At 42.1% G+C, this 25630-nt stretch overlaps 1 protein-coding gene across 9 annotated transcripts in view; it reads left to right on the top strand.

Annotated features, from left to right (window-relative positions):
- Positions 1-25630, top strand: part of ARVCF (ARVCF delta catenin family member) — a 241802-nt gene that overhangs the window by 48199 nt on the left and 167973 nt on the right. For all 9 annotated transcript variants that reach the window (XM_087913376.1, XM_087913366.1, XM_087913369.1 and 6 more), the window contains exon 3: positions 11380-11444. In XM_087913376.1, coding sequence (XP_087769502.1) covers positions 11442-11444 — 3 coding nt within the window. In that variant the 5' untranslated portion in view covers positions 11380-11441. The remainder of the gene's footprint in view (positions 1-11379; positions 11445-25630) is intronic.

Genomic DNA, 25630 nt, shown 5'->3' with positions numbered 1-25630 from the left:
AGTTCAATCCTGACCAGGCTCAAGGTTGACTCAGCCTTCCATCCTTCCGAGGTGGGTAAAATGAGGAACCCAGATTGTTGGGGGCAAGAGGGTGACTTTGCACAGCGCTTAGAGAGGGCTGGAAATGTGAAATGTATTTCTAACCAGGCTAGCGCATCGATTGCCCCCAGCGGCAGTGGTGGGATTCAATTTTTTTTTTTTACTACCGGTTCTGTGGGCAGGGCCTGGCGGGCCTGGCATGGCTTAGTGGATGTGGCTTGGTGGGCATGGCAGGGGAAGGATACTGCAAAATCCCCGTTCCCTCTAACCTGCCGTCCAGCTCCGTTCTCCTGGGCAGGGCAACCAAAGAAAACTCAGCCTATCAGCTGGGATTCGGGAGGCAGAGAATGGATGGGGTTGGCGGGGCCAGTCAGAGGTTGTATTGGCCGGTTATCTGAACTACTGAAAATTTCCGCTAGCGGTTCTGCAAAACCGGTCAGAACCAGCTGAATACCACCTCTGCTTGGCGGGGACTCTTCCCCGTTATTTTCTGATCTCTGCCATCGCTCTTATGCGCCAGCATGAAACCCCCCACCCTGCAAACGGGGCCCCTCCCTCCTGTCTGAACTGCTACCCAAATTAATGGCAAGCAATTATTTCAACCTGGAAACTGCTCCAAGTCTCTTCTAAGCACAGCAAGCCAGTGAGGAAATGAATTCATAAATCAGAAATATGGCCCATCGCAGCGGAGAACGGAGGGGGGAAAAGGAACACAGGTTCATCGCTGGTGTGCTCACACATGCATGCACACCAACAGCTTGCTTTGTGCTTGCCTAAGCAAAATGGGGTGCCACCCCTTTCTCTCTCTCTCTCTCTCTCTCTCTCTCTCTCTCCCCTTTTAAGGACATTTACATTGATATCGAAATCCCGAACCCTAAAAAAGCACAAAAACCGTGCAAAGCACAGATGGAAAAGAGGCTGGCTACTTGAATGAATAAACATCAGCAGCAGCGAGAACAGCAACGCGGCTCTTAATCCGTAATGATTTCTCACAGGCCTGAAAACAAACCAGCATGCAACGAGAGTCAGTTGTTTTCAAAGAGAGTCTGGGGGAAAAAACAAAAAAAAACAAAAAACAGGCCTCCTTCATTCATGATGCAATGGGCCGTATGAGGCCGTGTGCTTCGGGAAGCACGCACCACTTTCCCTGCGTTTTATTAGGAGGTGCAAATGAAATCATTGCAGTCGGTGCGTCTCAGCTTTCTCAGATCATCAGACATGCATTGGGCCATCTTTGCCCAATTCAGCTTGTCCTGGTGCAATGCTAAAATTCATTTTTAGGACTCAGTAAGAGTGTCGACATCCCGTTTTAGCAATATTGTGGACCTCAGCCAATCAATCGCATGCACATAAAATCTCTCTTCAAATTTATATATATTCTAATCTGTATATATATTTCTATGTATGTATGTATGTATGTATGTATGTATGCATCTATCCATCTATCTATCCATCCATCCATCCCATTATCTATCTATCTATCTATCTATCTATCTATCTATCTATCTATCTATCTATCTATCTATCTATCTATCTATCTATCTATCCATCCATCCATCCATCCATCCATCCATCCATCCATCTATCATCTATCTCTGTCTATCTATCTATCCATCCACCCACTCACCCACCCACCCATCCCATATCTGTCTGTCTGTTTGTCTGCCCTGCCTGCCTGCCTGCCTGCCTGCCTGTCTGTCTGTCTATCTATCATCTCTATCTATCTATCTATCTATCCATCCATCCATCTGATATCTATCCAACTATCTATCTTCTATCTATCTATCTATCTATCTATCTATCTATCTTTTATCTATCTATCTATCTATCTATCTATCTATCTATCTATCTATCTATCTATCTATCTATCCATCCATCCATCCATCCATCCATCCATCCCATTATCTATCTATCTATCTATCTATCTATCTATCTATCTATCTATCTATCTATCTATCTATCTATCTATCTCACATCTATCTATCTCACATCTGTCTGCCTGTCTGGAGAATTTTGAGGGTTGAAGTCCACAAGTCTTAAAGTTGCCCAGTTTGGGGACCCCTGGACTATCCGCATATTTCTGTCTCAGAATCAAGTTTCTTTTCTCTGTGTCCTGTCTTACTGGCAGCTCTTCCTCGAGACCCTCAAGGTTACTCCTTCTTCGCCTTACGCCTAGATGCAAACCTTGAGGTGCCAAACAGCCCTTTGATGCCTCAGCAGAATCACTTAATGAGGAGCAAAGTAGTGACACTCCCCCTTAGGCGTGAAACCTCTCCAGCAGCCTTGGAAAAAACCATTTTGCTCCAACCCGCTAGCATTAGCAGTTCCTGCTGATTAAAGGTAATGACCCCTCAGCCACCTTGAGTACTTTGGGGAGGGGGCAAAGAGTTGGCCATCACTAAGAAAGAAAAAACCCAAGGGAATGACCGGTCTTAATAGACATGACCTCATCCACCATACAGATGTGATATTTAATAACAATCACTCTGCCTGTCGGCTAAATATCACTAGTGAATGATTTATAATTTGGAGGAAGAAGTGCTTCAAATGGGTTCCTGGGATTGGAAGGACAGGTCTGGACATCTGCCTTCTTTCCTTCCCTCCCTCCTTCCTCCCTCCCTTCCTCCCTCTTTCTTTCTTTCTTTCTTTCTTTCTTTCTTTCTTTCCTCTCTTCTCCCTCCCTTCTTCCTTCCTTCTATCCCTCCCTCCTCCCCTTTCTCTCTCCTTCCCCTTCTGTTTTTCTTTCTTTCTTTCTTTCTTTCTTTCTTTCTTTCTTTCTTTCTTTCTTTCTTTCTTTCTTTCTTTCTTTCTTTCTTTCTTCCCTCCTCCCTTCTTCCTTCCTTCCATCCTTCCTTTCTCTCCCTCCATTCTTCCTTCTTTCCTTCCTCTCTCTTCTTCCTTCTTATTTTCTTTCTTTGGTTCCTTCCTTCCTTCCTTCCTTCCCTCCCTTCCCTGTCTCTCCCTTATTCCTCTCTCCTTCCATCTTGCCTCCCTTTCCTCCCTCCCTCCCTTCTTTCCTTCCACCCACTCTCCCTCCTTCCCCATCTGTTTTCTTTCTTTCTTTCTTTCTTTCTTTCTTTCTTTCTTTCTTTCTTTCTTTCTTTCTTTCTTTCTTTCTCTTTCTTCCCTCCTCCCTTCTTCCTTCCTTCCATCCTTCCTTTCTATCCCTCCGTTCCTCCCTCCTTCCTTTCTCTCTCTCTCCTTCCTTCTTGTTTCCTTTCCATGGTTCCTTCCATCCTTCCCTCCCTCCCTTCTCTGTCTCTCCCTTATTCCTCTCTCCCTCCATCTCGCCTCCCCTTTCTTCCTCCATCCCTCCCTCCCTCTCTGTATCTCCCTCCCTCCTTATCATACACCTTGATTTAGTCCAGTTCTTATGATACTGAGGATTTGAAGCCTGCTGAGTATAGGATGTTTTTCCTTCCTCTGTGTTTGAACATCTTCTGTTTGCTCTCAGCTCAGATCAATCCTGCTGTCTAGACTTGAAATGGTTTAAAGAAGGAAACCTGAAAATAATAATAATAATAATAATAATAATAATAATAATAATAATAATAATAATAATGATGATGATGATGTATTTTCTTGCAGGGCTCAATTCAGTGGATTGTTTTAAAAGTATTGACCAATCTTTTCATCCGCATTTTCCTTTCTTATCTTTTAAATAACATTTCATTACAGTTATTCATGCAGAATAAAACCTAACAAGAATTTATGTTTAGAGTGGAAAAAAAAGAACAATGAAAGAACCACGTTTAAAAAAATATGGTAGTTTCAGATACAGAATAAAAATTTAAAGATTTATATTCAGAATGGAGAAAAGGAAATAAATATTTTTTTAAAAAAACAAACAAATGTTATTGTAATTTTTAATCCATAAGAAGAATGAAGAAAGACGTTTCTAAACAAAATGTTATCATAATTTTGAATACAGAATGAAATCTTAAAAAAAGACTAATATTGAGAGTGGAGAAAAGGAATAAAACAAGATTCTTCCTCCCCAACAATACATTGCAATTTTTTTCAATATAGAATAAAAATGAATGGGCTAATATTGAGAATGGGGGAAAAAAACACTGAACGAAAAAAAAATGTCTGCATTTTCTTTCCGTGAGAATTTCTCCTTGTTTTTTTTTACCAACGAGAAGTTTTTATTTTGTTTTTGTTCTGGCAACAGAAATACGTTACCAAAAGAAATCGGTGCATTCCTTTCCATTATGTGTAGCTAATTTATGTAGTCTTTCTCTGTCTTTCACCCTTCAACTTTTTTTTGTTGGGATTAGAACTCTTGCCAAGTTTAATTGCTCAGCCGATGAAAATCAGGGACAGGCAGCTTACCACTGTGATTGGTAATTAAAATTCAGTCTGAACGTCAGCTAAACGTGGTCTTGTTAGACTGTGTTGGCTGCTGAATCTTTCCGATTCTTGCGATTATAATAAAATATATTAAGAAAGTTCAAAACATCCTCAAAGATACATCTCATCGTGGTCACCTTTTTTTTTTTTTTGAACTATTGCCATCTGGCAGACGGTACAGGATAATAATAAAAACAAGTAGGCTGAAAAACAGCTTCCATATCCCAGGGCAGGAACTCTGTTGAATTCTACTGTATAGAGCAATATTAATGCGATATCAGGGGTTTTCTATTCAGTGTGTGGAGTGTGAAGGATGTGTGGTTGTGTTTATTTTCATGGTCATGATGTGCACTGAAGATTTCATTGTACAAGGTGCAATGACACCTTGATTTCATTGTACAAGGTGCAATGACAATAAAATAAACTAAACTAAACTTCCATAAGTCACTTTTCTTTCCAGTGCTGTTGTAATCTTGAACGGTCATTAAACGAACTGTTGTAAGACGAGGACTACCGGTAGCTAAAGTAAGCAAGTGTATTGTTTTTTCACCTAATTTACATGAATCTCACCAGACACATTTCCTTCCTTTAGACGTTGCAACCGTTTTTACCAAAGTCATAAAAGCCGTATCGGTGTGGTCATTATATAAATCAAGATCCCCAGTGGACATTCTTTTAAAAAATATTTTATTTATATATTTTTTTCTTTGTATACAAAAAGTGCTTGATTTATTTGATTTGTCAATCACTTACAAGATAAGAAGTATAAGTATAAACATGAGTAAGAATACAGGAAATAGGGACGAATAAATGGGGACAATAGGACAGGCATGGGGGGCACGATTGGTGCGCTTATGCAAGCCCCTTACAGACCTCTTAGGAATGGGTATTCTCTCCCTTCTTTTCTCTCCTCCCTCCATTCTTTTCTCTCCCTTCCTTCCTTCCTCTTCCCTGTTCTCCTTCCTTCCCACTTCCTTCTTTCCTTCCTTTTATTTTTTACTTATTTTTTTATTTGATTTGTCAATCGCTTACAAGGTAATAGGTATAAGTATAAACATGAGTAAGAATACAGGAAATAGGGACGAATAAATGGGGACAATAGGACAGGGACAGGCGGCACGATTGGTGCGCTTATGCAAGCCCTCTACAGACCTCTGAGGAAAGGGGTGAGGTCAATAGTAGGCAGTCTGAGGTTAAACATTTTTGGGGTTTGGGGAAGAAACCACAGAGTCAGGCAGAGTATTCCAGACATGGACCCCTCGGTTGCTGAAAGTATTTCCTGCAATCAAGTTTGGTGCGGTTTACATTGAGTTTGTATCTATTGTGTTTGTATGTATTGTTATGGTTGAAGCTGAAGTATTCATTGACTGGTAGGACATTGCAATGCATGATTTTATATACTCTACTTAGATCGGACCAAAGGCGGCGTAGTTCTAGGTTTTCTAGGTCTAAAATTTCAAGTCTGTTGGCATAAGGTATTCTGCAACGAGTAGAGGAGTGGAGAACTCTTCTTGTGAAATATTTCTGGACTTTCTCAACTGTATTAATATCAGATACGTAATGCAGGTTCCAGACTGATGAGCTGTATTCAAGTATTGGTCTAGCAAATGTTTTGTATGCTCTAATTAGTAGTGTGATATTACCAGAGAAAAAGCTACGTAGGATTAGGTTAACAACTATTTATTTATCCCTACTGTTCATTCATCATCTAAAGGATGTAAAATGCAGTATTAGCTATTATGTAATAAGCCCTCTTTTACCCATGTGCATAAAAGATGATTGTAGGTTGCATTTTAACTTAATTGGGTCTCCTGAACTCTTTGTGCATGTTCGCTTGTAAAAATATTAAACAGTGGAGTTCTGTCATGAACGTTTCCTTGTGAAATAAATTGAAGGCCGTGGACTCCACTCTGGGCATGTAAGGGTCTGAGGTGTGTTAGGTAATTATGTATACCTACTTATTAGCACATTGTTGTGTAGGGTGAACAAAATTTGGTGGCAACCCTTGTTGGTTTTCTACCTTCTAAATAACATTTATTTGCAAGCGTTCACCTTAACAAAGGTAGCGATCTGGGCTTTTTCCGCCCCCACCAGCTTCACCGACCGATTATGGTACATTAGCTTTAAACAGTTGGAAATGTATAGTTCATAATTCACGGGTGCTCAGTGGGCTTTTCAAATCTCTTGGTTCGGTACAGCTGTTAATCGGCAAAGGTTCATTGGAAAACAAATTTTGGACGCACCGTCACTTGACATGAGGATCCAGACATTATTTGTCGTTATGGAAGAGGTCTTTCTGTCACTCGCTGGAAAGTGATTCTTTTAGCCGAGGCTAACACAATGTCCTGGCTTGGCATAAAAGCTAATTGGGTGACACGTGGAACAAAACACACACAGACAACACACACAGACACACACACACACAATTGAATATGAGGTAGGATCAGAAACCCCAACTATGATTACTTTTTGAGGGGGATAAACTTTATTTATTGTCCTATAATCTGAGGCAATGTTTTTAGGTTGGATTATTATTATTTTTTAATCCTGCCTTTATTATTTTTATTAGTTAATTCACCCTCCTTGTTCACATTTCTTAGGGGGGTTTTGCCCAGGGGTAGGATTCTACCTGGTCGGTCCAGTTCTATAAAACCAGTTGTTATGATTCTGCCCAGTTCAGAGAACCGGCAAATTGCACCACTGGCTGGCCCCGCCTCTCCTTTCCCTGCCTACTCTCTCTTTACCTGGCATGAGCACCATCAAACTTGCCTGATAAGTTTCTATTTTTCCCTTTTCCCCCCCAAGCACCAGCTGTTCTGCTGTGCCAGGAGATTTAGATTAGCTAGAAAGCAGGAAATCATTGGATTTCTTGCTTTTTAGCTAATCTAAAAGCAGAGCTGAACCTTCCTTAGGACTGAAGCATCTATTTTTTTCAGTGCAGACTCAGGTAGCAGATTGCAGAATGGTAGATCTCTGAGTGAATCTGTGATTTTGTGAACAACTCAACTCACCTGCCTGCTTTGCCTGATTTGGGGTAAAAGTTGCTCTTTTTTATATAAAAAAATCAATATTTACATACATGGTGTGTTCTGAGTTAATTTTGTGACTTTGCTTGCTAGCAAATTTTATGAGTTTACTTTCAAGCAAATTTTATGTGACAGCCTCAGGCAGCAGATTGCAGAAAGATCTGAGTGAATCTGTGATTCTGCAAGCAACTCAATCTGCCTGCCTGCTTTGCCTGATTTTGGGTGAAAGTTGCTCTTTTTTAAAATAAATTAAATTTTTACATAACTATTTACAATATTTACATACAAGCCACGCCCAGCTAGACACATGACCACCAAGCCACACCCACTCAGCAAGCCATGCCCACCCGGTCACATGACTACCAAGCCACGCCCACTCAGCAAGCCATGCCCACCCAGTCACATGACCACCAAGCCACAAATGAGGTCATGGCCACAGAACCGGTTGTTAAAAAATTTGAATCCCACCCCTGGTTTTGCCCCATTTTACACTCCTTTCTTGCCGCCGTTGTTAAGCGAATCCCTTGCAGTTGCGAAGTTAGCAACATGGTCTTTAAGCAAATCTGGCTCCCCCCGTGGACTTGGCTTGTCAGGAGGTTGCAAAAGGGGATCACAAGACCTTGAGACCCTGCAACCGTCATAAATATGAGTCAGTTGCTGAACGTATGTAGACCAAGGGGGTACTGCAATGGTTGTAAGGGCGAAAAACCGTCAAAATTTCACTTTTTAAAATTCAAACAAGTTTGAACGGGCACTAAGCGAAGTGTTGAAAGTCAAGACTACCTTGTAGTTGGAGGCAGTTGTTGCTTGGAGAATTTAATTGCAGATGTGCCCCTTTTTAGTTAATATTGGAGGGGTTTTCCTCTTGAAAAGGGTGTTTCAAAAAGATATGGAGAATTTGCAAAGTAATTAGTAATTAGTTACAAATGACATAGAACAAGCAATTAGAAGAACCATTACAGGGGTTTTTCTTCCTCACTCTCCACCCTTTCTCATCTGAGGGCGGTATGATGTTTGATTAAAATTCAACAGAAGTATGGCAAGGAGAGAAAATTGCATTGAATAATGAAGTATAGCTCGTTATTTTATAAAATATTGGGTACATGGCGTATTTTCCCTTTTGTTTCCCGCATAGATCATTTTGTCAAATTGGATACAATCAAGAGCAGAGAGAGAGAAAAAAGGACTTTAGGACACCAGGATGACTTGATGGAACGCAAAGTTGTAGATGGCTTTTACAGTGGCATTAATCATAAATTTTATTTATTTGTATTGCACCTTTAGTATTTTTACAAATGACTCAAGGCGGTGAACATTCCTAGTACTCCTGTCTCCTCCTATTTTCCACACAACAACAACTCTGTGAGGTGGGTTGGGCTGAGAGAGAGAGGGAGTGGCCCAACCTTATCCAGCCAGTTTTCATATCTAAGGTGGGACTAGAACTCACAGTCTCCTGATGGCTGGCCCAAAGTTACCTAGCCAGCTTTCATACCTTAGGCAGGACTAGAATTCCCAGTCTCCTTGTGATGGGTCCAAAGTTATCCAGCCAGTTTTCATATCTCAGGAAAGACTAGAACTCGGTCTCCTGGTGATTGGACCAAAGTCACCTAGCTGGCTTTCATGAAGTTACTGTTTCCTGGTTACCATCCAACATCACCCAGCCATACCTTTCATACCTTACTTAGTCAGAACTAGAACTCACTGTCTCTTGCTTTGTAGCCTGGTGCCTTAACTACTAGACCAAACTTTTCCTTCCCATTGGCAGATTTGTGATGGTCCATTTTTGTTTGACACATTTTGGTGGGGTTTCAACTTCCTTCTTGGGGCCTGCTATGGATAGGGTCACACTCTCCAAAGACTAGATCTTACTTTGTTGAACTCATTGTGGTATTTGCTGTTCAGGTATGGATTTTCAGAGCCAAGTTAGATACAAGCATCCATGAACTAGACTGATCTTGAAAAGCCAAATAGAGTCGGACCCCATTAACATTTGAGTGGGAGACCAACAAGGCTGTGGATTGCTAAACTGAAAGGAGATACCATATAAAAGAAGAATTTTATAGCTCGAGGTTGAACTGTGAAGTCCTTGATACTCTCTGAGCTTGGTTGCCTTCCTTGCAGATGTTTCATTACCTAACTAGGCAATATCTCTGATGATATTACCTAGTTGGGTAATGAAAAGTCTGTATGAAAGCAACCAAGCTCAGAGGACATCAGGGGCCCGACAGTCTTCTTCCTCCTCCTCCTCCTCTACACCCTTCTACCACTGTTGGTGTTACCTTGTTGTGTAATGAAACATCTGCAACAAAACAACCAAGGTCAGAGCGCAGCAAAGACCCCAGAGATTCTGCAAAACCAACCACATCTTAATGATTGCTATGAAGCCTACCAGGAGTCAACCAGAACTGAGACAAACCCAAAAGGATGTTTATTTTTTTAAAAAACAACTTGGGATGATCTATTTCCAAATTAATTCCAATATTGGGAAAACACTCCTTTTTGCTGCGAGCAGAAATTACGCCGATACGTTTCAGGACAAAATCCTAGCTCAGGCAGTCTGATTTGGAAACATGTTCCTTAGCAAAGGTGTCAAAATTATTTTGGAACTTCCTGGGCGAAAAAATATGTCAATTACCACTTGTCCTAAAAATGTGTGGCAGTTTCTTTTAGTTTCAGCATCTGGGTCCATGCTGGTAGAGGAGATACTACCTTGCTACAGCAAAATTAGTCTTTTGCCTGGAGGGATTTATGAATGTAAAATTCCTCTCTGTGTTTGCTGAGTTAACAATATGACATTTTGAATAGAGTACAACATTCTAACAACCAGGGAGCATATCTTCCGTAGAATAAGTAGCAAAACTTGAGACTTAGCTGTTTTTCGCTTAGGTGAGAAAAAGACTTTGGGGCGGTAAGGACTAAAACACATTTAACAGATTAACAGAGTTGGAAGGGACCTTGCACTGTAAGGTCATCTAGTTTAATTTCCCCAGCTGCCGCCCAGGCAGGAGACCCTACACCATTTCTGACAAATGGCAGTCCAGTCTCTTCTTGAAAGCCTCCGGGGATGAAGCTCCCACAACTTCCAAAGGCAACTTCTGTTCCATCGGTTGATTGTTCTCACTGTCAGAAAAATTCCTCCTTATTTCCAGGTTGAATCTCTCCTTGGTCAGTTTCCATCCATTGTTCCTTGTCTGGCCTTTGGGTGCCTTGGAAAACAGCTTGACCCCCTCCTCCTCTCTGTGGCAGCCCCTCAGATATCGGATCACTGCTATCATGTCTCCCCTGGTCCTTCTCTCCACTAGACTAGCCATGCCCAGTTCCTGTAACCATTCATCGTATGTTTTAGCCTCCAGTCCCCTAATCATCTTCATTGCTCTTCTCCGCAGTCTTTCTAGAGTCTCAACATGTTTTTATAGTGTGACCAAAACAGGACGCAGTATTCTAGGTGTAGTCTTACTAAGGCTTACGTCTTCAGTGGTTGTGGGTGCTCCCAACACTGGAGGTTTTTAAGAAGAGTTTAGACAGCCATTTGTCTGAAATGGAATAGGGATCCTACTTGAGCAAGGGTGCGGGTGGACTAGAAGACCTCCAAGGTCCCCTTCAACTCTATTATTCTGTTATGTCTGTTATGGGTAAAGAAGTATTGTTCATAGGAGATAAGACCCATTTTTAAAAGAAGTTGCTTCGCAAACATGTTTCTTCATAATTGCAAATGTTTCGGTGGTACGGCAGCCAGCTTCGTTGTGTGGCCTGTTTTAGCACTCCTTTGAAAGACAAGAATTTTCAAAACCCTTTTGTGATAGATAGATAGATAGATAGATAGATAGATAGATAGATAGATAGATAGATAGATAGATAGATAGATAGACAGACAGATAGATAGATAGATAGAATATACAGTATTTATAGATTCTGTTGCATTGATCAACTCCTAAGCTGTTTCTTTCTTGTTCCTTAACAGTTTTCGCCAACCTGGAAATTCCCTGGGCTTTAACACCAAGGAGGTGGATTTAGTATAAAGCTATGGTAAGCAAAAATTGACCCCAATTGGTATAGATGTTGACATTTTGATTGTTAACTTGGTCCTCATAGTGCTTCCTTAACTGGATGACCTTCTTGGATTCCTCCCCCCACCTTCAAATGTACCTGTGTGGTGGAACGCATACTTTGGATGAAGATGGCCAAATGTCTGCAGAACTTCTCAACCATCCAGGTCATGGATGTCCCAAATATGCTTTTTCAAGAGACAACTGGACTTTCTTGGTTTTTACTTGAAACTGTTTCACTTCTCGTCCAGGAAGCTTCTTCAGTTTCTGACTGAAGGGTAGAGAATGGAAGGATTTATATTCCTTCCAGATGACTGCAAGGAATATCAATCCTTCTTTCCATTCTCCATTATTCAATCAGAGACTGAAGAAGCTTCTTGGATGAGAAGTGAAACCCCTTCAAGGAAAAGCCAAGAAAGTTCAGTTGTCTCTTTAAAAAAGCATCTTTGGGACATCTATGACCTGGTCCTGGATGACTGAGAGTCTCCACTGATAATGCCAACAGGGCTTGACTGCAAATGTTTTATTTTGAATGAAACCCTTCTGTTCTTCCTTCTTCCCTTTCCTTTTCTCCCTTTCCCCTTCCCTTTCTCTCTCTCTCCCTCTTCCTTCCTTCATCCCTCTTCCTTCCTTCCTTCCTTCCTTCCTTCCTTCCTTCCTTCCTTCCTTCCTTCCTTCCTTCCTTTCTTTCTTTCTTTCTTTCTTTCTTTCTTTCTTTCTCCCTCCCCCTCTCTCCCTCCCCCCTCCCTCCCTCTTTCTCTTTCCTTCCTTCCTTCCTTCCTTCCTTCCTTCCTTCCTTCCTTCCTTCCTTCCTTCCTTCCTTCTTTCTTTCTTTCTCCCTCCCCCTCTCCCTCCCCCTCCCTCCCTCTTTCTCTTTCCTTCCTTCCTTCCTTCCTTCCTTCCTTCCTTCCTTCCTTCCTTCCTTCCTTCCTTCCTTCCTTCCTCCTTCCTTCCTTCCTTCCTTCCTTCCTTCCTTCCTTCCTTCCTTCCTTCCTTTCTTTCTTTCTTTCTTTCTTTCTTTCTTTCTTTCTTTCTTTTTTTCCATCCAAGATTCCTGTATGCCGTTTCTGTCAGCCTCTGCCCATCTTACCCTTTAATACTCTTTGGTCTTTTGAATTTTATTTTGTTTATTTAATTTTATTGCAGACATGCTTTATTCCATCGAGCAATTCCAAATCTCAGAATGGAAATATTTGTCACAGTTCAAAAGTTTGCCCTTTGGAAAGTTTCACCCTGAAACTCTGAATTGCTATTTTTGTTCTGTTCTTTCTGAGACAACGGGCGAGTTCTTTTCACAAAATTCTGCAGAGTGGGAACAAACGGGGATTGTTTGTCCTAAATGTTTTGTTCCTGTTGTGCTCTTATCTCTACGCCTTGCTTTTTTTAAAAAAAAAAATCAGTTTATTATAGTCAAAACCATTTACATGTGGGAAATGTATTATTAACTGTATTGCAAATGAAGTTCGATAACAAAAACCGACTGTAAAACTCTTTTGTGCCTCCGAGAATTAAGCAACAGCGAGTTCTTTTCTTTTTCTCTGTTGAAATATTTTTTTCCTTTTGCAAACAAAGCTTGCAAAACCATATTTACCACAGCTTTCTCTTCTCCTGGAAATCAGGTTCTGCTCCTACCATATGTCAGTATTATTAGTATGATTTATTTATCATTTTTTCAGATTTACTGCTCCCTTTATAGCCAATCATATTCGCTGCAATGCACAATAAAAGCCGAATAAAATCCTCGTACCTCAAACAAGAACAAACCGTCCTAATAAAACAATTTATTAAAACCTCCAATCGAGGACAATCTGCAAGGATTAAGACGGGCACTGGAAGAACTTTTAAAAGCACGATGGAGGTAACCTTCTAAGAACACAGCCCAGGGACAGCCTTAACAGGAAACACCAAACACTTTGGTTGCCAGGAAAACAACAAATGTGGAACTAGGGGGAATTCTATCTTATGATGGAGGGATTGAATGCTCAAAGGTTCTGCTTGTGGGGCAGGTTACAGCTCCTCAAGTGAAGTTGTTTGGAGTCCAGTCTCCAAGGATCTCAAGAGGAGATTGCTTGGGGTTTTTCGAGATTGGGAGGATAAGGGAAAAAGATGTTGAGACTTTGGAAAGAGGTGCAGAGAAGAGCAGTTGAAATGATTAAGGGCCTGGAGGCTAAAATTTGTGAAGAATGGTTGCACAAACTGGGCATGTCTAATTTAACAGGAAGAAGGACTAGGGGAAACATGATAGCAACGTTCCAATATTTGAGGGGCTGACACAAAAGAAGAGGGAGGTCAAGCTGTTATCCAAAAGGCAAGTCAAGAAGCAATCGACAGAAACTTAATGAAGGAGAGAAGCAACGTAGAACTAAGGAGAAAATTTCCAACAGTGTGAAAAATTAACCAGGGGAACAGCTTGCCTCCAGAAATTGTGAATGCTCCATCACTGGAGGCTTTTAAGAAGAGACTGGACAGCCATTTGTCTAAAATGGTTTAGGGTCTCCTGCTCAAGCAAGGGGTTGGACTGGATGACCTCCAAGGTCCCTTCCACTTCCGTTATTCTGTAATCCTCTGTAAGGTGTTCTCTCCATTTCTATGGAGCCATGAAGGACTTTTTAAATTTATGCCACCCTTCTGACTTGGGTGGAGAAATAAACTAAAAGCCAGTGGCATGATATTACCATGATTTCATGGTAACATTTATTTTATTTTATTTATTTATTTGTCAAAAGCTTACAATATAACAGAAACAAGAATAAACATAAGTTTAAATACAAGAAATAGGAACTAATAATTGGGGACAATAAGACAGGGACGGTAGGCACGATTGTGCGCTTATGCGCGCCCCTTACTCGAGTTTTTCTACTTGAGTTTTTCTGGCCATCTTCAAAATGAACTTCGCAGAGAAGCCATAGCATTAATTTAAGCAGGTACTATATCCAGACCACCTCTATCCAAGTAGAATAATAACAGATAGAAAAGACTATTTGCAACTCAGGATTGAAGTGTGGTGGTGTTTTCTGAGCTTGGCTGTTTTCTTGCAGATGTTTCATTTCCAAATTACTACCAGTGCACTGATTTATGCTACCTACTTTGGGAAAGGAAATGTCTGCAAACAAAACCAGCAAGCTCAGGGAGTACCAAGGACCCCACAGAAATATCTCTAAGAGGATTTGAAATGTGGGCCACACCCAGCGGAACATATTTTCTTAGGTGATTGTGAGTTGTTGCTTGATTGTTTATATTTTACATTCTTGCAGAGGGGGGATGCTGTCTTATCCCTTCCTGCCCGTGGGGGAGGGATTGTCCAAGAGGAGGGTATTAATTTGCTGGAACTGAAGACAGTCTTTGGGGTACCCCAAGGTCTCCACCCCACCCTCCCAAAATGCCACCAGAGTTGGTTCCCTTTTCTAACTGCTCAGGAAGAGAGTAATGAGAGAAACGCACAGTTTTTCCTTATTTGCTAAAGTGGCCTTTCTCTGGATGTAGTTAAACGATGGGTGAAAGTCATCCCTGAAGACTCATTTCCTTCCTCGTCATCTTTCTGTTACAAACCATCCTCAGTACGGGATCCAACGTAGCTCAAAAAAGATGGAGCAGTGGGTTGCAAACTTCCATTTGAAGTGTCAATCCAACCTTGGTTGGTGTCAGGAGATGAACGGAGCGAGTGTGCAATTTGTGTTCGGATGGCAATCTTTGGGCTGTGGATCCAACGGGGAAGCTTTTGAAAAACTGCCAGGAGAAGGCAGACTGGCAAACCACCTCTGTCACACTGCCAAGAAACCTGTTAGACATGGCTTTCAGGAGTCAAGTTTAACTTGACCCTCTCTGTCCTTCTGAACCCCTGGTGCAAATTTTTTGGCAGCCGGCCTTGGGATCTGCAGGGAAAGTGAAGTTACAGCTTGCCAATGGACTGTCCTTTTCTTAATTAGACTGTTAGTTAATGCTTCATTAGGATTCAGCTCTCCTCAATCAAAGCCTCCAAGATTCCTAGAATCAAGGAGTCCATGGACTGCATTGGCAATTGTTGTGTTGACCTCCAAAGCAAAATTTATTTATTTAGGAAAAAATATATATATATGCCCCCCCACCCCAACTTGCTCTCAGTGATTCTCGGTGGCTTGTAAGAATAAAAGAACAATACAAGAACAATAAGAAGCAATATCCCCTGTCCAGTGGTTACTACCAGTTCTGTGGCTGTGGCTTGGTGGGCATGGCGTGGCGTGGCGTGGATTGGTGGGCATGGCTTGGTGGGCGTAGCAGGGGAACGTTACTGCAAAATCCCCATTCCCTCCCCATCCCACTAACCTGTTTTCCAGTTCCATTCTCCTGTGCAGGGCAACCAAAGAAGACCGCTGTGGGCGTGGCTTGGTGGCTTGGTGGGCATGGCTTAGTGGGCGTGGCAGGGGAAGATTACTGCAAAATCCCCATTCCCTCCCCACCCCACTAACCTGCTTTCCAGTTCTGTTCTCCTGTGCGGGGCAACTAAAGAAGACCCAGCCGATCAGCTGGGACTCAATGGGAGGCAGAGAAGAGATGGGGGTGGGGCCAGTCAGAGGCGGTATTGGCCAGTTCTCCGAACTACTCAAAAGTTCCACTACCGGTTCTCCAGAACTGGTCAGAACCGGCTGAATACCGCCTCTGCCCCTGTCCCACTAACAACAACAATCAAATGGGGGCACTTGATGGGCTCCATCCCACTCTGAAGTCCCCAGGCTCTCGTCGAAACCAGATCTTCCCGTCCTTTGGGAAGGCTGTCAAAGTGGGGACCAATCTTATCTTTGCAGGGATGATATTCCACAGGGAGGAAGCCACCACGGAGAAGGTCCTTCTTCTTGGTCCTGCATCCCCTACCTCCCCACTCTGGTGGGTCAGGTAGATGCGATTGGGAAAATATGGTCCTTCACATAAACCTGATCCCAAACCACGTAGGTCTTTGAAGGTGACAACCAACACTTTGAGTTGAATCTGGAAGCAAATTGGCAGCCAGCGCTACAAGGCCTCTTCTGTTGGACCCTGCTACTAAGAAAAGCTAGATCCAGAATCCATCACGTCCGATAAGGAGGCTCGGAAGAAGCTGTCAATTGAGAACCGATCTGCTTCTCAGGCCATTGAATGCCTCTGTGCAAAAAGACAGATTATTCCCGACAACTAAGGAGACCGTGTACATTTGCTTCACGCTGCTATTGTTGGCTGCCGCTGTGAAAAGAAGAAACAGGCAACCTCAAAAAAAGGAAAAAAAATCACCCCGTTCTTCAAGGTGGGAGTTTTATACACGCGCACACACACTCCCTACTCTTTTCGCCTTCTCTTTGCCGAAGATCGATATTTTGGTCACAAGGTGGACATGAATTGCCTTCCAGTTTGTTCTCATAGTGGTCCAGCACATCATTCGTCTCTCCTCCTTCCAAATTGGGAGGGTTATCGCGTTCATTGGTCAGGCCAGACTTGTTGACTTGGATGCGAGCGGAAGGCGTTGCGAGCTAGGGCTGGACTTAAAGTGTGCAAATATGTCGGGGGAAGCACCCACCCACCCCTACCCAAAAGGCACCCGGCAAGGCTGGCTGGTTGTGTAGATTGGTCTAGGCTGGGATAACTGTGGGAGTGAGGAATAGACTGAAATGCATTCTGAAAAGGAGGGGTGCTATATTGCGAAACAGTTGTGCTTTTGGGGTGAAGCAGAAAAGAAGAGATCATCTAAATCAGGGGTGTCCAACCTTGACAACTTTAAGACTTGTGGACTTCAACTCCCAGAATTCCTCAGCCAGCAAAGCTGAGAGTTGAGTTCTGGGAATTGAAGTCCACAAGTCTTAAAGTTGCCAAGGTTGGACACCGCTGATCTAAATCGACCTGCAGCAGCAACCAGAGGGGGTGTTTTCCTCTACCCCTGGCAGACCTCGGTAATGACATGTAAAACTACTTCTGAGGAGTTTCTTTATTCCTGTTCACCTATCGGCAGAATCTTACTGGTGTTCTGACCCAAACCTGGTTCCAAGAGAGCAAACACAAGACAAAGGCAGCAGCCCCACCTTTTAACGTTTCATCTATGAATTCTGTTTCTTCACAGATAAAAAGGCTGCTTCCAACTAATTAGCTCCGACAAGGAAGAGCCTGGCCAAGTTTTTTGCAAGGCCGCCAAAAAAGCAACAGATAAGAAATAGTTTACAGCACAAGAGTCTTCAAATACCAACTGGAATGCCCACGAGGCTGAGTTTCAAAACGTCTTTGCTTCCTACAAAGAACGTTCGATGCACAGCTGCCTTTTGTCTTCTTGAAGGAGGGGCCATTACCTTGCAGCCTTACTCCTGAGTCGCCCGTGCTGTTGTAGCTGCTCTTTCCTACGAGCAATCCTACGCGCACTTGGCACAGGCTCCTCGGGAACCTCCTCATCGCTGCTGCCAGCCCCCACAATCTCTGAAGGCAGCAGCCCACTCCCTGATGGTCCTGGCTTTCCCAGCCATCCACACCTGCTGCCGGCTAGCCACAACAGCCGGACTAAAGTAATTATCTGCATCACTGCAGATACACTCTGTGAACTGTTAAGGAGGAGCTGTCCTAACTTTCTTCCTGTCTAACACACATTCTAAGCTTTGCTGCCTCTTTTTCCTCTGGGAAAAAAATAAATCTCTCCCTCCACCCTAACCAACAAGCCCCACAACAAATAGCGATGAAAGAGCTTGTGAACTTCATAGGGCATTGTCGTCTTCTCCCCTTCAGTAAGTTCTCTGGACAGCAGAGGAACAAAACATCTCGCCTCTTTGATTGCTTCTGTTTTATCAGTTCTGCCCAGATAGATATCTTTGCATTATCTAGTTTGGTCTAGTGGTGAAGGCACCAGGCTAGAAAGTAGGAGATTGAGAGTTCTGGTCCTGTCTTAGGCCTGAAAGCTACCTGGGTGACTTTGGGCCAGTTACCAGGAGACAATGAATTCTAATTCTGCCTTGAGCATGAAAGCTGGTTGGGTGACTTTGGGCCAATCACCAGGAGGTGGTGAGTTCTAGTCCTGCCTTAACCATGAAATCCAGATGGGTGACTTTGGGCCAATCACCAGGAGACTGAGAGTTCTAGTCCCATTTTAGTCATGAAAGCCGGCTGGGTGACTTTGGACCAGTCCCTCTGTCTCAACCCAATCTACCTCACAAGATTGTTGTTGGGGAGAAAATAAGAGGACAAAAGGTTTTTATTCCGATAATGTTTGCCACCTGGAGTTATTTATTTAAAACTAATAAAGGTGGGATATGAGGAAACCAAATAAATAAATTATTCCCTAGAATAGAAATAGGAGTTGCCCTCATAAATCCCCTGGAAACAAGGGAAGAGAAGACGCTTTCATGCTTTCCTGTAACTGCACGAACGAAAAGATTTTGTTACACATTTTGTCAGGTGTGGGGGGGAAAAAACATATTGAAAGCTTTTCTTCAGTTCCTCTCTGGACCTAATTAGCCATGTGGTGCTTTTTTTCTGAGGTAAACGCAGAGACCTCTCCCCGCGATTTAGAATCAAACAATCAGATTGGCTTAAATTACCCCCTTTTCCCCCCTCCTCATCTCTTTTTTCCGGGAGGAGGATTTTCTTAGCATTCAAGTTCACCTCGGCAATTAACTGTAGCCAGATTCTGGTTTGTAGATAAGCAAATTAAGCCCTTTTGTGTTCCTAATGCTCGCACAAGGCTATTTATAGTATCAGTTAATTCTTCGCCTTGGTATGTCTCTTTGACACATCTGTTATGAAGCCCACACAGAATTTTATCTCTAAGTCTGTGTACAGACGCCTGTGCGTTCTGCTTCAGTTTCATGTACAGCTTTGTTATCACCAAAGTTCAAACGTCCCGATGTTCCACAAATCTCAGGATGAAAATTACACAAATTTTATATATATATATATATATATATATATATATATATATATATATATATATATATATATATATATATATGTGTGTGTGTGTGTGTGTGTGTGTGTGTGTGTGTATGTGTGTGTGTATGTGTGTGTGTGTATATATGTGTGTGTGTGTATGTGTGTGTGTGTGCATATATATATATAGTGTGTGTGTGTATATGTATGTATATATATATATGTGTGTGTGTGTGTGTGTGTGTGTGTGTGTTTGTATACACACACAGACACACACACAGACACACACACACACTAGCTCAATACCTGTGCTTCATTATGAAACTATGTGATGGGCTTAGTTTTTGGGGAGGAAAATTGAGGAAAAAATTCTGCCTCTGCCTACCAGCATCCATTGGTATTCATCTGGATAGCGTCCTGTCAGTGTGTGAGAGAGTTGAGGGCTGTTTGGGAACTGAAACAGTTATCTGCTGTGTGAGCAAGAAGGAGACAGCAAGGAGCCTGGGCGTGGCTTAGCTCAACTGTTCTGTACTAAAGCTACTTACTGCTCTGAAACTGAAACTCCTCTCCTCTGCTTGTGTTTTGCATTGGGAAGAGATTTCTTTTCAGGTGGGGAGGGGGAGTAGAACTCATTAGCATCAGAGCGTGTTAATAATAATATATGAAATACTAATGCTTTGATGGTCAATTTGAAAAATCATATACATTATATGTATGTGTGTATGTGTGTGTGTGTGTGTGTGTGTGTATACACACACACACACACACACACACATATACACATACACACACATACACTCATACTGTATTTGTATGCAGTTTTGGAAGAACTCGACCCTAAACATTCCAAAGTTGGAGACGTTTAGCTGGAGAAATGAACAAAAAAAAATAAAATGAAAGCATGCTTGGTCAACATATGGAAGAATGTTCTCACAGTGGTGGAGGATCTGTTTTGGCGCAGAGGAGCTGACTTTGAAAAACGTTAAACAAACTGGAGGTGATTTTTACTTGGGAATGAACGCGGAATCAATTTCAGAGTTCTAGTTCGCCTCCTTGGAAGGTACAGGGAGACTAATTAAATGATCTTGAAGAGGTGACTACCCAACCTTTTCTGAAGACCTCCAGAGATGACGAATGCACAACTTCCATAGGTTTGGCTGTTTCGTTGTTGTGCAGAGCTTAACGCCAGGAAGTTTTCCTTTATATTTAAACAAAACATATTGTGATGGAATATAGTGAGGAGGCAGCTTCTCAGGAGGGAGGAGGTCCATTCCAGAGGAAGAAGAAGCACCTCAGCCTGGATATCATGTGTGAGAGAAAGAGAGTAAAGACTGTCCCTCCATAATAATTCCCCGAGAATATTGTAGAGGCAGGTAATAGACTCTTCAGTCTGGCAAGACTTTGTCTACCGGCGTGAAATAATAAAGAACTCAGCTTGAAGAATCACTCTTGGTCATTCGTGATTTTGGACCTGACATTTATGGAGCTGTAGCCTATACCTGTCCTCCTTTCTGTGATTGAAAAAAATAGTTCTTCACCTTTACCGACAATCCTCTTTATTATATGAACACAGGCATCATGGCACTCTCAATTTTCTTCTCTGCAGTCTGAGCATATCAAGTTCCTCCAGCCTGACATATTGACATCATTCGTGTGATTTGCAAGAAATCAGGAGTCAGGATAGAGTTCAAAAGCACTATGAATTTATTTGATGCTATCTACTCAGAAGAATCTGAACCCCTAGCTCAACCAGGAGACCCTATACCATTCCAGACAAGTAGCTCTCCAGCCTCTTCTTTAAAATCTCCAGTGATGGAACACCCACATCTCAAGGCAAGCCTTTCCACTATTTCATTGTTAACTGTTCAATTAATTAATTAAATTGGTCAAGACAAATTGGTGCCAGATAAGGTGGACTTTGACTTGGATCTCTTACTGGGGTGTAGAGACTCCAAACTGATGATGCATTTGACCTCACCCTCAACTTGGTCATCTACAGTTCTAGAAGTTTGTTGCCTAGAACCATATACAATATTCTAGATGTGGTCTCATCAGGTCTGAAAAAAAATAGCTGTAGTAATTAATAACGGTAATAGCCAGCTAGTAAACCAGTTTGCTGACTTCTTGAAAAATTGAGATTCACAGAAAACTTAAGGTGCATTTGATCATGAATGGAAGTCCTGATCATTATTTTGAGAAGCAAATAACTCTTAGCATACAAAGATTTAACAGTTTTTAACAGTTTTGGTCTTGTGGCTGAGAATATTTTAGCACGCGGGCAAGTTTTGTGGTTGGCGAAAAGATTGACAGCACAGAAATTGATTTACTGTATGCTTAATCCGCGCTACTCTGTGCTGTTCGGAAATGGAGCCAAGCAAACATTTGTTCTTGGTTTTATGGATGGCTCGGTAAACATTTATGAGAGATTATGATTTGCGATGGAATTTAGTAAACCTTGGTGAAGCTAAGTGGTTTTAGTTGCTTCATATAGCCTCTTGAACTGGAGATCTTTATTTATAAACTGAAAAAGATTGATCTCCATTTGGGGTGGGGTTGGAGAGGGGATGCTTTGGTACTTAAATAAGCCCATGTTCATTCCTACAAATTAGATTTTCTTTTTCAAAAAATCAGGATGCAATTCATGCATATTCTGGTTGGCAGGTCAAGAGAATGTTTGTTGTGAAATAGCACAATGTTTATTAATGATGGGGACACAAGAATACTTCCTGTTTTTTGTGAGCAAATAGCCCATAGAAGAGAATTTTTTGTAATTTAGCGATGAACAGTGATGTCCTTGGGACTCTCTGAGCTTGGTTGTTTTCTTGAAGACATTTCTTTGTCCAACTAGGTTTGCAGAGTGGAGAAAGGAGAAGGGTAAAAGGAGGAGTAGGACGACTATGAGGTTTTTGGTGGTCTATGAGCTTAGTGGTTTTCTTGCAGACATTTCATGACTCAGCTACATGGCATCATCAGTGCTAGAAGGGAGGGAAGTTTGCAGAAAGGAGGAGGAGGAGGAGGAAGAGGAGAAAGACTGTGGGGTCTTTGGTGTTCTCTGAGTTTGCTAGTTTTCTTGCAGACATTTCATGACCCTAACTAGGTAACATTATCAGTGCTAGTAAGGAGTGCAGTTTGCTGTCACTTTATATTCCGGTGACTTACATGTCTGTGTGGGTAAAATGGATTGTTGGTCTGATATTAACCTTGGAGTTAATCTATGCTGATCTGGGTGCTGATTACTAATGGAGAGGTGCTGGAATCTTTTTCTCTTTTGGGCTGGTTGATTGTCTTTTTTGCATAGTCTATAGATGTTGAGGGACATGGTGGCTTAATGGCTAAGACGCTGAGTTTGTTGGACAGAAAGGTCGGCAGTTCAGAGGTTCGAATCCCTAGCGCCCTGTAATGGAGTGAGCTCCCGTTACTTGTCCCAGCTTCTGCCAGTTTAGCAGTTCGAAAGCACGTAAAAAACGCAAATAGAGAAACAGGGACCATTTTGGTGGAAAGGTAACAGGGTACTGTGTGCCTTCGGCATTTAGTCATGCTGGCCAGATGACCACAGAGACGTCTTTGGACAGTGTTGGCTTTTTGGCTTTTGTAACAGAGATGAGCACTGCCCCCTAGAGCCGGAAACGATTAGCATATATTATGTGCGAGGGGAACCTTTAACTTTACCTTTATAGATGTTGTTAATGTCTATGTGTCTATTGACAGCTGTTTTGCCCGAGTGCCAGGCTTCTAGAAATTCCCTGGCATTTTTGGACTTGGCCTGGTCTAGGATGGTCACATTTTTCCAACTGAAACTATGGTTAACTCTGTTTATATGTTTGTGAAATCAAAGAATTACCATCCTGTCTGCCAGTTGGTGTTCATGGACGGATTCTGCCAATCTTCTGTCTGTTTGTCCTACATATTCTGGTTGTTGCAGTTCTTAAAACACTCTATGTTGTAAATGACTCCTGTTTTTCCACCAAGGGGTAAATTTCATGGACTAATTTATGCAGTTGAAATTAAAAATAATTCCAGACCTTTCCCACCCTCTAAATGGGCACTGAGTTGGGGAATATTCCCCCCTTTGTTTTTTATTATTTCATCGAGACATTTCCTCTCCCTTCAATCTCTCCTTGGCTGAACTCTTTGTTTGACAGATTACTTTGGGGTGTGAGTGTGGATATGTGTGTCTACCTTAAACAAAACCCCAGTTGCTGATCCATTTCCCCCGCTTTCTTTCTTCTGACATCAGCACACCGTGGTTGCCTGTCTGTGTCTGCATTGAAATTGCCATCTTTTGTTCACTGCTTTTCATTGGTGTGGGATTGTTGATAATCTGCCAAATTAGAGGAGGAATTGAGAGCAAAGAAGCCTTTGAGTTGGAGTAGAGGAGAAGGGCTTAGCTTGGAAAAGGAATTTGCTGGACTCTGCAAGGAGACAGTTGCAGAAGAATATGTAATAATTACTTCCTTAATAGCTCACTCAGCACCCTGCTAAAACCGTGGGGATCTTGAGAAACAAAACAGAGCTGATGGTATCACCCAGAGGTATCCTTACATCACTACAGAAGACAACAAAAAGCAAAAGCCCAATTTTAAGTTCTCAAGATGTTTATGATAATGTAGTAGCGGGCGGGGAGAAAAAAACCTGGAAAGCCAGTTTGGTCTAGTTAGTACTTAAGACAGCAAACTAGAAAGCTGGAGATTTTTCAGTTCAAGTCCTGCTTTAGCCATGAAAGCCAGCTGGGCCAATCGCTGGGAGATGGTGAGTTCTAGTCTTGCTTAGTCATGAAATCTGACTGGGTGACTTTGGGCCAATCACCAGGAGATGGTGAGTTCTAGTCTTGCTTACTCATGAAATCTGACTGGGTGACTTTGAGCCAATCACCAGGAGAGGGTGAGTTCTAGTCTTGCTTACTCATGAAAGCCAGCTGGGTGACTTTGAGCCAATCATCAGGAACTTGTGAGTTCTAGTCCATTTTAGGCATGAAAGAAAGCCAATTGGGTGACTTTCGGCTGTCCCTCCCTCCCAACCCAGTCTACCCCACAGGGGTGTTTTTGTGGGGTAAAGAAGAAGAGGAAGATGTGTTGGATATGTTCACTGACTGGGGCTGCTTGTAAAAATAGTAAAGATAGGCTACAAACAAATAAATAAAAATAGGGAAAAATTTTTTCTCTATATTTATTTATTTGTTGGTAGCCTACCTTTGCTTATTTAAGTTAAAAACCTGTTGAATCCTTCAACACCATGTCTCCTGTTAGGATGGGGCAGGTTGGAGAAACTTGATTTTTTTAAAAAAAATCCAGAATAAATTCTAACCAAAATCTTTATGCACCTCTTTGGTGGATTTTCTTTTCAATCATGGCACCATAAATCTCCATGGTTTTCCTCAGTTTTATGGCTGGGAAGAGCATGAATTGTGTGTGTGTGTGTGTGTGTGTGTGTGTGTGTGTGTGTGTAAAACCACCAATGGCCCACAGGATTATAATTCTGCCTATTACACGATCTTTTGTTTTGTAAAGCCAGGTTGATTTTTATGTGTTAATCCAAAGAGAAGGAGGTTTTGTCATTCATTTCCCTCTTTTGTGGAATGTGAGAATAGAATAGTTTTCATGATGAGCCAGTATTAAACAGAATCATTGGGCAGATTAGAGAAAAAGTGAAATACTAGAGAGGTCAGTTCTTAATTTTGAATGCTCAAGATGACCCATTTAAGGCTGGGTCTGTTTAGAAGCCAACTTCCCCTTTGGAATTTCCTGGAAGAAGTGAGTTGAATTCCAACCAATGTCTACATATACCAAGAAAGAGCAATTCAAGTGTTGAACAAAAAGACACTTGGATTTCTTCTTTCTTTTTCAGGTTGATGGAGTTTAGCCCTCCAGTGCTCAAGTAAATTAAGTCACGGTCCCATCAACTTGGGAATCGTGAAGGTCCCATCACCAATAGAAGGTCCCCCGGTTGAGGAAGGCTGATGGAGTTGTATCGTCCGGTCATAGCATGTTGTGGTTAGCCGGCAGCAGGTGTGGACGGCTGAGGAGAGCAAGGACTCAGAAGGGGGGCCAGGACTATTATCTGTTGTGTTTTGGCAGACTTGCAAAAACTTGGCAAGGTTCTTTCTTGTCGGAGCTAATTAGTTAATTATCTGTGAAGAAACAGAATTCTTAGCTAAAACATTAAAAGATTGTACTGCTGCCTTTATCTTGTGTTTGGTCTCTTGGAACCAGGTTTGGGTCAGAACATAACATAAACAGTGCCTCAACCTCAACAACTAAAAAATGCGTGGACTTCAGCTCCCAGAATCCCCCAGCCAGCATGGGAATTCTCCCGGGGAAC

Source organism: Pseudonaja textilis, chromosome 15 (assembly GCF_049901715.1).
Source record: "Pseudonaja textilis isolate UNSWEBS1 chromosome 15, rPseTex1.2, whole genome shotgun sequence".
Taxonomy (NCBI): Eukaryota; Metazoa; Chordata; class Lepidosauria; order Squamata; family Elapidae; genus Pseudonaja; species Pseudonaja textilis.
Note: the sequence above shows the minus strand (reverse complement) of the source record. Positions and strands in the feature narration are given on the sequence as shown.